Source organism: Panthera tigris, chromosome B2, assembly GCF_018350195.1.
Source record: "Panthera tigris isolate Pti1 chromosome B2, P.tigris_Pti1_mat1.1, whole genome shotgun sequence".
NCBI lineage: Eukaryota > Metazoa > Chordata > Mammalia > Carnivora > Felidae > Panthera > Panthera tigris.
The window spans coordinates 28,204,978-28,217,693 of NC_056664.1; the positions used below are offsets into that span (position 1 = coordinate 28,204,978).

The following is a 12,716-nucleotide window of genomic DNA, read 5'->3' on the forward strand; positions in this document are numbered from 1 at the left end:
AAATGCTTTTTTGGTCAGGTTTTGGTATTAGTGTTTTACAGAAGCATTTGAATCTGTATGTGTATATATGTAGGTACTATGTGATGGGTTATGTAAAGTAGGAATTATCAGTTGGAAATTTGAAAGAGCTAATACATTGAAAGAACTAATAAATTATTTGCTCAGGTAATCTGTTTTACTTTTCTGTTTTGAAAAATAATCAAACATGTTAAAAGTAGAATAGTACAGTCACCCCTGTATAACTGTCAGATTTAAGTTAGTAATTTTTTTCAAACTTGCTTCAGTGATATTTTTTGAGGTTGGTTGTGTTTTGCTGATCTCAAGCAGTGAGTCTAAAGTGCCATGACATTTCCCTCCTATATACATTAGTATATGGTTCCCACCCAAATAAGGACATTTACCTGCATAACCACAATGCTATTATTACAGCCAAAATAAGTTTCAGTAATTTTTCAATATCCTCTAATTCCCATGTCATACTCAAATTTCCCCATTTACCCACCAACTTTCTTTATAGTTGGTTTGTACAAATCAAGATTCAAATAAGGTCCAAGCATTTCATTTTTTTTTTAAGTCTCTTAAGCCTCTTTTAGACTAGAATACCCTTACCTTTGCTACCTTGACTTTTTGTTTTCCCCCATGTAATTGATATGTTGAAGACATGAGGCTGTTTGTCCTATAGGATATCCCATACTCTGGATTTGACTGATTATTTCCTCATGGTGTTATTTAATTTATTTTAGTTTCCATTGTATTGCTTGGACTTATTTGGACATTAGATTTGGTTTTCAACATTTTTGGTCATATATGGTACTGAGTACTCCTCAGGAGGCCTTTAGTGTCTGCATGTTTTTCCTGTCGAGACACTGTGATGGATCAAGTGGGTTCCCCAGTGGGGTGGGTATTGGTATTTGTATCGATTAGAATCAACCAAGGGAAAAGATGCATGAGGCACAGTCCAGGGAAGTTCTGTGCATGGAGTGAAAGTTGCCCTCTCACGGTCGAGTCATAAACAACGTTGATTTACCTGGTATGATGTGAGTCAGTGTACATGGAGTATTGCCTACCAGAGAATCTCATCCAAGCCTTGGTGTCCAGAGTTTTTATTAGAGCTCTGTCACATAGACGTAGTTGACTGCTCCAATGGCTGACCTCCATCTAGAGGTCCCTCTGGAGGTCAAGCTGATATGGAGTGACCCAAAGTCTTCACTGTAAATTATGTTGTTACACTATCTGGTATAGCTCAAGGCTCCCAAGTAAACAAAGATACTTTTATCAGGTAAGAATTTGAAAAGCTTAGAGGTAACCTCTCAGAAGCTAAAGACAAAGGCCAGACCTCTTTTTGGATAAGATTAAATTCTTTAGTATACGATTATATTAATATGAAATATTATATATGCATTTGCCTAATATATTATACATCATATTCTTTTTAAACTTTAGAAATTTTGATTTTGGCATTTCTCTTGTAAGCAACATATGGTAGAATTTTTATATTTTTATACCAGTTTGGGAGTCTTTGCCTTTTAATAGAAAAATTTAAGCCATATACATTTATCCTAACTGACATTTTTGTCTTTTCGTTTTTATTGTTCTATTATATTTTTCGGTTTTGATTTTTCCTTCTGTGCTATATAGACCATGTTGTTGCACATTGGCAAGAAATATTTTTAAATTCTATTATAGGTTGCCTTTTGCCTCCTGTTGTGTATAACATTGGTTCAGGACATCTATATTTCTCATGCTCTTTCCTTTTTTTCTGGTCTTAATTTAATCTGGAGTTATAGACATAGCTTTTTATTTTACCTTTTCTTTTCCATTTCATTATTATGTTTCTCAATTATTTTTGTTTTTGCATTTCATTTTATAGCACATTTACCACAGTTAATTAAAATTTACCATCTATTCACATAAATTTAATTGGCTTTAATGTTTCTTGCCAGTCATTTTACATTTCATCTTTTCTATCCTTGAATTTTTTGAACAGTGGGATATATGTTTTGTGCTAGAGCTTTTGAATTCTTGCATATCTGGAAATGTGTCTTGCTTCATACAGAATTATTTTCTGAAAACATTGATCCAGTATCTTTTAGTGTTACAGAGAGAAGTCCTGAGCCAGTGTAATTCTTTATTACTTATAGATGAATTGATGTTTTTCTCTCTCCCTAAATGCTTAAAAGATATATTTGTTTCGACTTGAATTAAAAAAACCAAATGCCTTTCAGGATATGTTAGAATGTAGGTCTTGTCTTTATTCATTTTTCCCAATACTTGATAAGCTTTTAGAATCTGTAGACCCATATCTGTGGTTTTCAACACTTTTCTTTTGTTGTGTCAACTATCATTTATGGTTTGTTTCTGAATGGCCTTGTATAAAAATATTATTCCTTTCCTTCTGCTCTCCTATATGGTACCCAGTACCTTTTCTGTTTTTCAGTATGCTGCCCAATAGTAGTATGCCTCAACTAGTTTCCTTCTGTTTCCTGCCATACTGGGTGTTAGGAAATGTGGTCTCTAAATATTGTGAAGAGAAGGGAGTAAGAAAAATGGGGGAGCAGAATTATAGTCCTGAGGATAGTTGTAAAAAAAATTAGATGTGTTGTGTCAGAATTAGGCTAGATAGAGATGACAGAGTATAAATAAACACCTTACTCTTCTTTTTTTTGGTATCATCTGTGTTCTTCTTTTTGATTAAGTAGACTGTTTGATATGTATCCAAGGGTGTTTTTCAGGCCATCCCAGTCAGGTAAACAGTGGCTGTTGCCCTCTTGTCTGGCCTTTATTTATCTTGAAGTATTTATGCTGTTGTCAATGTTCTTTTTTCATGTGTGTATCCATAAATATTTTAATTAGAACTTGACTAGTGTATCTGGTATAACTTCCAGTGTTAACCTCAGTATGTTTATTGTAATTTTTACTTTACTATGTTCTGCAAAGATATTCCCAGCATCTTGTGTTACTTTTCCATGGCAGTCACCCTGCCATTCTCTTTTAATCCCTTGAAGTCTTGAAGTACTTTTTTGTTTGTTTGTTTGTTTGTTTTCTTTTGTAAGTAGGCTTCACACCCAGCACAGAGCCCAATACAGTGCTTGAACTCATGACCCTGAGATCAAGACCTGAGCTGAGATCAAGTTTAACTGATTGAGCCACCCAGGCGCCCCTTCAATCCTTTGAAGTCTTGATGAGACATATAGTTTCTTACCAGATATGAGTTCACACCAGTTCTCACAGGCCACGGTGATGTTTGTGGAGCTTTTCATATTATTAAAGGCCTTCTTCATTTCCTCAGTGCCTTCTTCAATTTTTTTTTTTTTTTTTTTAATGCTTATTTATTTTTGAGAGCAAGAGAGACCAGAGTGTGAGCGGGGGAGGAACAGAGAGAGAAGGGAGACACAGAATCTGAAGCAGGCTCTAGGCTCTGAGCTGTTAGCACAGAGCCTGACATAGGGCTTGAACTCATGAACTGTGAGATCATGACCTGAGCCGAAGTTGGACGCTTAACAAACTGAGCTACCCAGGCACCCCTTCTCAGTGCCTTCTGATTGTCATCTTTGTTTTGGTGAACGTTTCCCTGACTGCCCCTTGAGCTTTTCACCTGTTTGGTCTCTTGTTTTTATGGGCAAGTCCAACATTATCACTTGCTTTTTTTGAGGACAATTATGGACCAAAACTGTATGAATTATTTTTATTCATGTTATGCTAAAGAATAACTAAGAGGCCCAAAGCAGAGTAAATAACACATGGTGCTCGATACACAATTGACCTTCCCTCCCATGTTACTTTTGTTGCTGCTACTTGAGACAGTGTAGCCATAACTGATTTTTTGGCACATTCTGTTGTTAGTGTCTGTTGGTATCTGAAGGTTATTTAGGCAGGTATGGTTGTCTAGGATCCAGTTATCTAAGTGAGAATCCTTTATACCTATTAGCCTTCTATGTAATAGTCACAATTATTTCATTATTGTTTTTCTTCCCAGTGTAACTGAGGAAATGATTCACAGATTACCTGGCCTATTTAAATGTAATTTATATAATTTAGCCACTCATAAAAATTTGGTGTAAGTAAAAACTAAATGTTTGAAAAGTTCTTTACAAATTTAAATTTTTAAGAGATCTCATTTTAACTCTTCCTAGTCTCCTATTTTAGTAAATATTATCCTCAGAGGTTGGTGTGTGGGCCAGATTGGCCATTTTCTGTCTTTGTACAGGCCAGGAACTAAAGATGGCTGTGTTTTTCAAGGTTTGTTTGAGAGGAAAAAAAAAAAGAGGGAAGCAGTTGTAGAATATTTGATAGAGGCCCTATGTGGCCCATGAAGCCTAAAATATTTACTATGTGGTTCTTTATAGAAATAGTTGGTGGGGCACCTGGGTGACTTAGTCGGTTAAGCATCTGACTTGGGCTCAGGTCATGATCTTGCGGTTCATGAGTTTGAATCCTGTGTCGGGCTCTGTGCTGACAGCTCAGAGCCTGGATCCTGCTTCGCATTCTGTGTCTCCCTCTCTCTCTGCCCCTCCCCTGCTCGTGCTCTGTCTCTCCCAAAAATAAACAAACATTAAAAAAAAAAAAAAAGAAAAGAAATCGTTTGCTAGTCTTTGACCTAGTTGGAATATTCCTGTCTCATATAGGCTAGTAGTAATATATAGTGGTTAGAGTGTGTAGATCACAGTGTACCCGACATTAAATCTTGCAGACATTGCCTATACGCACGTATCATTTCTAGTGTCTCATTTAATAATGGCATTATATAAATGTATGGACAAATGCTATGAATTTTTTAATTGAAATCTGCAAATTTGATGTCCATATTTAATTAGAGAGTTAAATAAAACAAATTTCAGTGAATCAATAGGCAGTCTTTTTATAACTCTGAATTTTCTTTGAATAGAACTTTTATATACATACTTTTTTGTTTCCCAAATACAATTTTATGGTGTGCAACTGTTTCACATATTTAAGTTTTAATAGATTAGAAACAATAACAAACCTGTGATCATGTACCAAGTTGCTTATTGAGTTATACTGTTTAAAAATGTTTTTAGAGAAAATAAAAGGTCAAGTGAACCAGACATTGGGTTATTTGGTTTAATTTTCTGGAAAATAGGATTGCCTTTATCAGATCCAGTGTCTCTTGGTCCTCATGCTTGGCTGACAGCTTGACAGTGACTCTGCTGTGCTGGAGATGGGTGGCAGGAAGCTGCTTTGTCAGCATAAAAAGGTTGTAAACTGAGCTGAGGGGAGCCAGACTTACCTCATTTTGACCTGCTGATCAGTGATGGGTTTTGTCAGCAACAGAAATGTGGCTGCATGGTTTTTAACGGTTTTGACTTAGAAAGCAACATTTGAAGCAAGGCTACTGTAAAATGCAATATCTTATTGCCATGGAAGAACCATTTGCAATGCCCCCTTAATAAAATGCAATGTATGCCATATATTCTTTTGCAGCAAGATTGTCAGAAAATTACACCAGCATTTAAATAAATAGTGTGAGTAGTCTTTTTAGTTTCTATTTTTTATATTTGGGCATTTTTATCTCTTTTCTTTAAAGATAGGGAAGTTCTTTTCCATTTAACAAGTTCAAGTTAAGTTTAGGTTTTAATATGTGGAAACATTTTATGTTGCTATTACTGCATAATCCAATTTTGGAGCATTAAATAACTTTCTTTTCACTCCTGAATCAACCAAGACAATTAAGAATATACTGGCTGACTTTGTTTTCAAAATGTATTTCTTTTTCTCTCTCTGAATGTGTTTCTCTAACAGAAACATTCTGTTTATAAATTTCAAACACAATTTGAAATTGCTTTAAAAAAGGTATTAAAAATGGGCAGGGGCTCCTGGGCGGCTCAGTCAGTTGAGCATCCTACTCTTAATTTCGGCTCAGGTTATGATCCTAGGGTTGTAGGATCAAGCCTTGCATTGGGCCTCTGTGTTGAGTATGGAGTCTGCTTAAGATTTTCTCTCTGTCTCTGCCCAGCTCATGCTCATGTTTGTGCTTTCTCTTTCTCTAAAAAAAAAAAAAAAAAAAAAAAAAAAAGGCAGGATCAAAATTAGGAAGTAATTAAAGAAGGAGAGAAATAGATGTTATTATGCATTGAGAATATTTTTATACTGCATTTGAACACTGAATTTGCCCAGAATTTTCTAATCAATGAGTCAAAGGAAACAAATCAAATTGTGATTGATTAAAACAAAACACTTCATTTTTTTTTTTCTTAAGCAGACCCCCCACTCCCTCAAATCTACCATGCTTGACTGATGGGTTGAGGCAGAACCTGTAAATTCCTTTTAAGAAGAGTTTGACATGCTATTTGAATGTTGGAGAATAAGGACTGTAAGAGTGATGTAATTTCATTGTACTGGCTGTGAAACCCTTGGAGTTACACATCTTACATTTGAGTTTTTGCCAAAGGAAGTTATGTGAAACAATAAAATCCTGGGTGTTTTAGCAGCTATTATTTGGAAGAGAGATATCTTTTATTTGTATCTGAATGCAGTTCCCAACTAACATAGTAAGTCTATCCTTTTCATTCTATAAATGTGAAAACAGGCTTACACAGGTTAAATCGCTTGCCTGTGCATATAATCAGTATGGGGTGAAGTTTTGTTCTGAGACTAGACAGCTTGAGTTCAAATTTTGGGTTTGGCTTTGTGAAGTTGGTCAACTTATTTAGTATCACTGAGCCATGTAATTTCTCATCTATGAAATAAAAATATTAGAACATGCCTCATTGACTTCCTGCCAGATGAACAATATTCATTAGAAATTTATGATTGTGCCTAACTTATGGTCATGGCTCAATTAATGTTTGCCTTTCTAATTTTATTATTTTTATTATGTCACAGTTATGATTTGAAATTGAATTTGGTTATTTCATTTTGTAAATTTTCTTAATACTTTACCTAGATGAGCTTGATTTGCTCTGTTTAAAACCTACCCTCTAGTAGGTAAAGCAGTTTTTAAATATAAAGTTATTTTTCATAATGTGTATCAGAACCATGCAGACATATATCAGTAGCAAAAAACACCAATGTCATTTGTATATCCACAAATTGATATATTGTTAGATATTACTAGATAGTTCTTGAGAACTTCCAAGGAAGTAATAACAGAATGAATAGAACATGAATGATATGTATTTTGCCATTTTATGTCCAAGGCTGAAATGAAATATTTTGAGGTTGGTAGACTTCAAATACTAGTATTTCTGTTTTGCAGATGGTAAAACTGAGAAAGAAAAATGACTTTCCGGTGGCCAAATATCAAAGATATTAGTTACTTACATCTCATTTTTCTTTTTTAATTTAACTGTGTTTACCACTTAGCCTGGATTATCAGATGATTTGAGTATGTGTATTATGTACTATTTTAATAGTGTTAATCTGTGAATAACTTAGACTGGTGTCTGCTGGTTACTTTGCAGAGTTTTTGCATGTTTGTGCTTCTTTCCAGCAGTGAAAATAATATGACCTTTTTTTGTTTTTAAAGTTGTTTAAAAATGTCATTTTGATGTAATGTGTTCCCACCCACTAAAATAGCCCACACTTTAACTAGATGTTTTTTCTAGCTATCCATCAAAAGCTAGAAGCGGATGGAACGGAAAAAGTAGAAGGATCCATGACGCAAAAACTGGAGAATGTTCTGAACAGTAAGTTTTATCCTCCTACCCAAAACTATTTATGGACTTTATAACAAGCTTTCATATAATTCTTTGACCTGGTTTCACAGAACAAGACAGTGAGTTGCATTTTAATATTTATTTCTGAATAGTAATGAATTAATAAATATAAAGGGGAATAAAAACATTGAAAATGAATGTTCTGTTTCTGTTTGCATTTTGTTTATAAGAAATCATAATTTGAAAATAAGCCAATATGCTTCTTAAGAAGTGAAACTTGCTACCATAAAAGAGACCAATATATAAATAGCATTATCAAATATAAAATGGTGCTGAAGCAGTAGCCAGGATTGTCATTGACCAGAAATCTGAAAAACATCTTCGTGTATCTGACAGTGTTAATATAAATAATATTAGCTGCTAGAATGACATATGCTTACATGTCATTTATTTATCTATGGCATGCCTTTTTCCAAAGTGAGTTAAGGCAGCTTCATATTTAAGAGTGTTTCTAACTCTGAGGCATTTTGTTAAAATTGTATGCCAAGAGAAACTGATAATGTACAGAGTTTTGGGTCCCATCCACTTCCTCTTATATTTCTTTTTTTCCCCCCCCTGACATCCTAGTTCCCAGCTATTTACCCTAATGATCTGGAAAAAAAATAATCAGATGAATTGATCCCTATTGTAATATTAGTAGCTTAAAAGTAAATTACCCTCTTTCACTCATATAATAAACATTTGACAAAGAGCAATAATGTCCAGGAGAATCTCCTTGTTTTTAAATGTAAGTATAGCAAATGATTTCCTCATGAAATAGGACTAATAATAACTAAAACATCTAAGAACCTTCACATCATATCTATAATGATTCTGTGAATGCAAGATTGTGATACTGAGTTAGTTTTGTACTTCTAGCTCAGTTTACTCCTATGAGTGTAACTTTCTGAACTTTTCTGTAAGTATCTATTTTAAAACCCCAGGGATCCCTGATAAAGTAGTTTTTGGAATGAAGCTTTAATTTGATATAGGCTTTCCTTGGTAGTAGAATTTGAGTACTTTGATTTTATCCTAAATTTGTGAGTTTAACAGCACTTTAATATTTTTCCTTCTGGTGCTTTTGGGGGAGGATTGTGGTTGTTGTTGTTATTATTTTGCCTTGATATTTTGCCTTGTTTTTGTCTGAGAACCATCACCAGCTTGGTTGAAATTAATATATTCTGACTTCAACCCAAATAAACATTTATTAAAGCTATTTCTATATGAGCATAGTCAGACATTTTATGGTCTTGGAAAGATAGTTCTACTCATGGATGCTATTTTCACTGGGAAAATTGTCATCAAACCATGATACCTCTAAAAAAATTATTATTTCAGTAACTTTAATGTGACTTGTCGGACTTCAAGCTGTATTACAAAGTTTTAATCATCAAGACAGTATGGTTCTGGCACAAAAACAGACACTCAGATCAATGGAACAGAATAGAGAACCCAGAAATGGACCCACAAACGTATGACCAACTAATCTTTGACAAAGCAGGAAAGAATATCCAATGGAATAAAGACAGTCTCTTCAGCAAGTGGTGCTGGGAAAACTGGACAGCGACATGCAGAAGAATGAACTTGGACCACTTTCTTACACCATACACAAAAATAAACTCAAACTGGATGAAAGACCTAAATATAAGACAGAAAACCATCATAATCCTCGAGGTTGAAGCAGGCAAAAACCTCTTTGACCTTGGCCGCAGCAACTTCTTACTGAACACGTCTCCAGAGGCAAGGGAAACAAAAGCCAAAATGAACTACTGGGACCTCATCAAAATAAAAAGCTTCTGCACAGCAAAGGAAACAATCGGCAAAACTAAAAGGCTACTGACAGAATAGGAGAAGATATTTGCAAAATGACATATCAGATAAAGGGTTAGTATCCAAAATCTATAAAGAACTTATCCAACTCAACACCCAAAAAACAAATCATCCAGTGAAGAAATGGGCAAAAGACATGAAATGAGACTTCTCCAAAGAAGACATCTAGATCGCCAACCGACACATGAAAAAATGCTCAACATCACTCATCATCAGGGTAATACAAATCAAAACCACAATGAGATACACCTCACAACTGTCAGAATGGCTAACAGTAACAACTCAGGCAACAACAGATGTTGCCGAGGCTGTGGAGAAAGAGGATCTCTTTTGCACTGCTGGTGGGAATGCAAGCTGGTACAGCCACTCTGGAAAACAGTATGGAGGTTCCTCAAAAAACTAAAAATAGAACTACCCTATGACCCAGCAATTGCACTACTAGGCATTTATCCAAGGGATACAGGTGTGCTGTTTCAAAGGGACACATGCACCCCTATGTTTATAGCAGCACTATCAACAATAGCCAAAGTATGGAAAGAGCCCAAATGTCCATTGATGGATGAATGGATACAGAAGATGTGGTATATATATACAATGGAGTATTACTCAGCAATCAAAAAGAGTGAAATCTTGCCATTTGCAACTACATGGATGGAACTGGAGGATATTATGCTATGCGAAATTAGTCAGTCAGAGAAAGACAAATATATGACTTCACTCATATGAGGACGTTAAGAGACAAAACAGATGAACATAAGAGAAGGGAAACAAAAATAATATAAAAACAGAGGGGAACAAAACATAAGAGACTCTTAAATATGGAGAACAAACAGAGGGTTACCTGAGGAGTTGTGGGAGAGGGGATGGGCTAAATGGGTAAGGGGCATTAAGGAATCTACTCCTGAAATCATTGTTGCACTATATGCTAATTTGGATATAAATTAAAAGCAAAATAAAAATAAAAAATCAACATGAGGTAACACCTTATATTTATTTACACAATGCTATCTGTCAATTCTATCTCAATAAAGCTGAAAAGATAGCAAGAAAAGTCACTGTGGCACTGTACACTAACCAAACTATCTCCCTATTGATCTTATAACCTTAATAATGAAAAAAAAATTAACTGTGCCAGGAACTGTCATCTATAAAAACTTGACATATAATTCTAAGACTGTCTCATAATTTCAAGTATGTTTATTTAAACATTATAGTTTCTCTTATTTTGAAGAGAATAATTTCTCTTATTTGGTCCTTTTCATGGCACTGACCCTTGAGACCATAGATCATAGAAGTGATTTTAACCTACATTCTCTGCTTGATGTAAGTTGGGGTGAAGGTGGCTGGAAGGAGTGTTCCTCCAACACACACACATACCACAACACAATTTATTCCAGGAATAAGCAAGTTGAATGAGATTAGAAAGGGAAACATTAAAGTACCTCACAATTTAAAGTTACTCTAATATGTACACTTAAATTCATAGTAAAACCAGGACCATAAAAAGACCTAACAACCTACCCTATGTGTCTCAGTTTCTCTTAACTGATTACAGAAAATGATCAGACACAGTGCTATCTATAACATGATATTACATGAACAGCACCATTACCAATAGCTTATGCTTATTTAGACAGCCATAGTTGGTACTGGAATTCTATAGTACCACTGAAAGTACAGAGAACTGGAATCTGGGGGATAAGAAAAGAGCTCCATACCACTCCCAGGAGCCAGTTGTTCCCATGTCCTCAACTTCCATTCAGTAATCCCAAATTGACAGCTTGAAATCAATCATGATGGGAATATTTACACATTGGAAAGGCTAATATTAAGGTTATTTTTCTTTTTCCTTTTTTTTTTTCTTTTCTGGAATGCCAATAGTTAAATGTGTATCAGCTTACCTCTGAGTAAGTCAGTTCCTTTTTTACAAACTTGGCTGGATACTCCTTAGTGTTTTAAGTTTTTGTCTTTCTTCTCTTAATTTTACACATAAGATTTGGGAGAAATCATTCACTCCCATTAAATTCAACTATTATCTCTATGTTAGTGACTCCAAAATCATATATACCTCAAGATGTTGGTTAGCTTAAGACTAATCTTTACATAAATGTGACACACACACACACACACACACACACACACACACACACACACACACTGGAATGCTACTCAGCTATAAAAAAGAATGAAATATGGCCATTTGCAACAGTATAGATGGACCTTGAGAGTATTATGCTAAGTGAAATAAGTCATACAGAGAAAGGCAAATACCATATAATTTCACTTATATGTGGAATCTAAAAACCAAAACAGAACAAAACAAAACCCAGAGTAATCAATAAAGAGAATGGATTGATGGTAGCCAGAGGAGCAAAATGGGTGAAGGGGATCAAGAAGTCCAAACTTCTAGGTTTTGTTTTTTTTTTTAACTGTTTATTCATTTTTGAGAGCACATGAGCAGAGGAGGGGCAGACAGAAGGGGACAGAGGGTCCTAAGCAGACTGCGCTAACAGCAGCAAACCCAATGTGGAACTGGAACTCAAAAGCTGCAAGAGCATGACCTGAGCCAAAGTTGGATGCTCAACCAACTGAGCAACCCAGGCACCCCACAAATTTCTACTTTTAAAATAAGTCATGGGGATATAGTAAATGGTATGGGTAATATACTCAATAATATTATATTTTTTAAAAAGATTATATATACTTACACTAAATGTATAATTATTTTTTTTAATGAATACTCATCACAAAGAAGTTCCAAAGATAATTCAGTCGGCCTTGGCTGTTTTAAGGGGATTCTATGAGAGCATTTCTTATGACATCCCAGCATCATCTTATGGGACTTAGTCCCTAAGAGGAACCTTAAGGATTTCCCTTTGAGTGAACCCTGACAGAAGAGCTAAGGAGGGCAATAATCAGGAGCATGTCAGCTTTAGGGAACTTGGGACATGGGAACTAGACTGAGTCTGGGAAGACAGCTAGTCAGACTTTGACAAGAAGGACAGTGGAGGTGGACAATCAACTCTTAGACCCTCAGTTTACCTGCCTTTGACAAAAGCTAGGAAGTGGCATCCCACTCCATGAATGAAGATGCCATTGAGGAAGAAAAAAGATTTTAGCATCTATGGATCCCTTATAATCTAAAGAGTTTTGGGAATCTTTTGTGGGTGGTATAAAAACATACTAGACATACAATATGGAGTGCTTGCTCTATGTAAGGTGCTTGCTATT

The 12,716-nt window shown here is 35.1% G+C and overlaps 1 protein-coding gene across 5 annotated transcripts in view; it reads left to right on the forward strand.

Moving 5' to 3' along the window:
* EXOC2 (exocyst complex component 2) overlaps window positions 1–12,716 on the forward strand; it is a 279,312-nt gene that overhangs the window by 81,453 nt on the left and 185,143 nt on the right. For all 5 annotated transcript variants that reach the window (XM_042985868.1, XM_007073170.3, XM_042985869.1 and 2 more), the window contains one exon: window positions 7,566–7,646. In XM_042985868.1, the coding sequence (XP_042841802.1) occupies window positions 7,566–7,646 (81 nt within the window). The remainder of the gene's footprint in view (window positions 1–7,565; window positions 7,647–12,716) is intronic.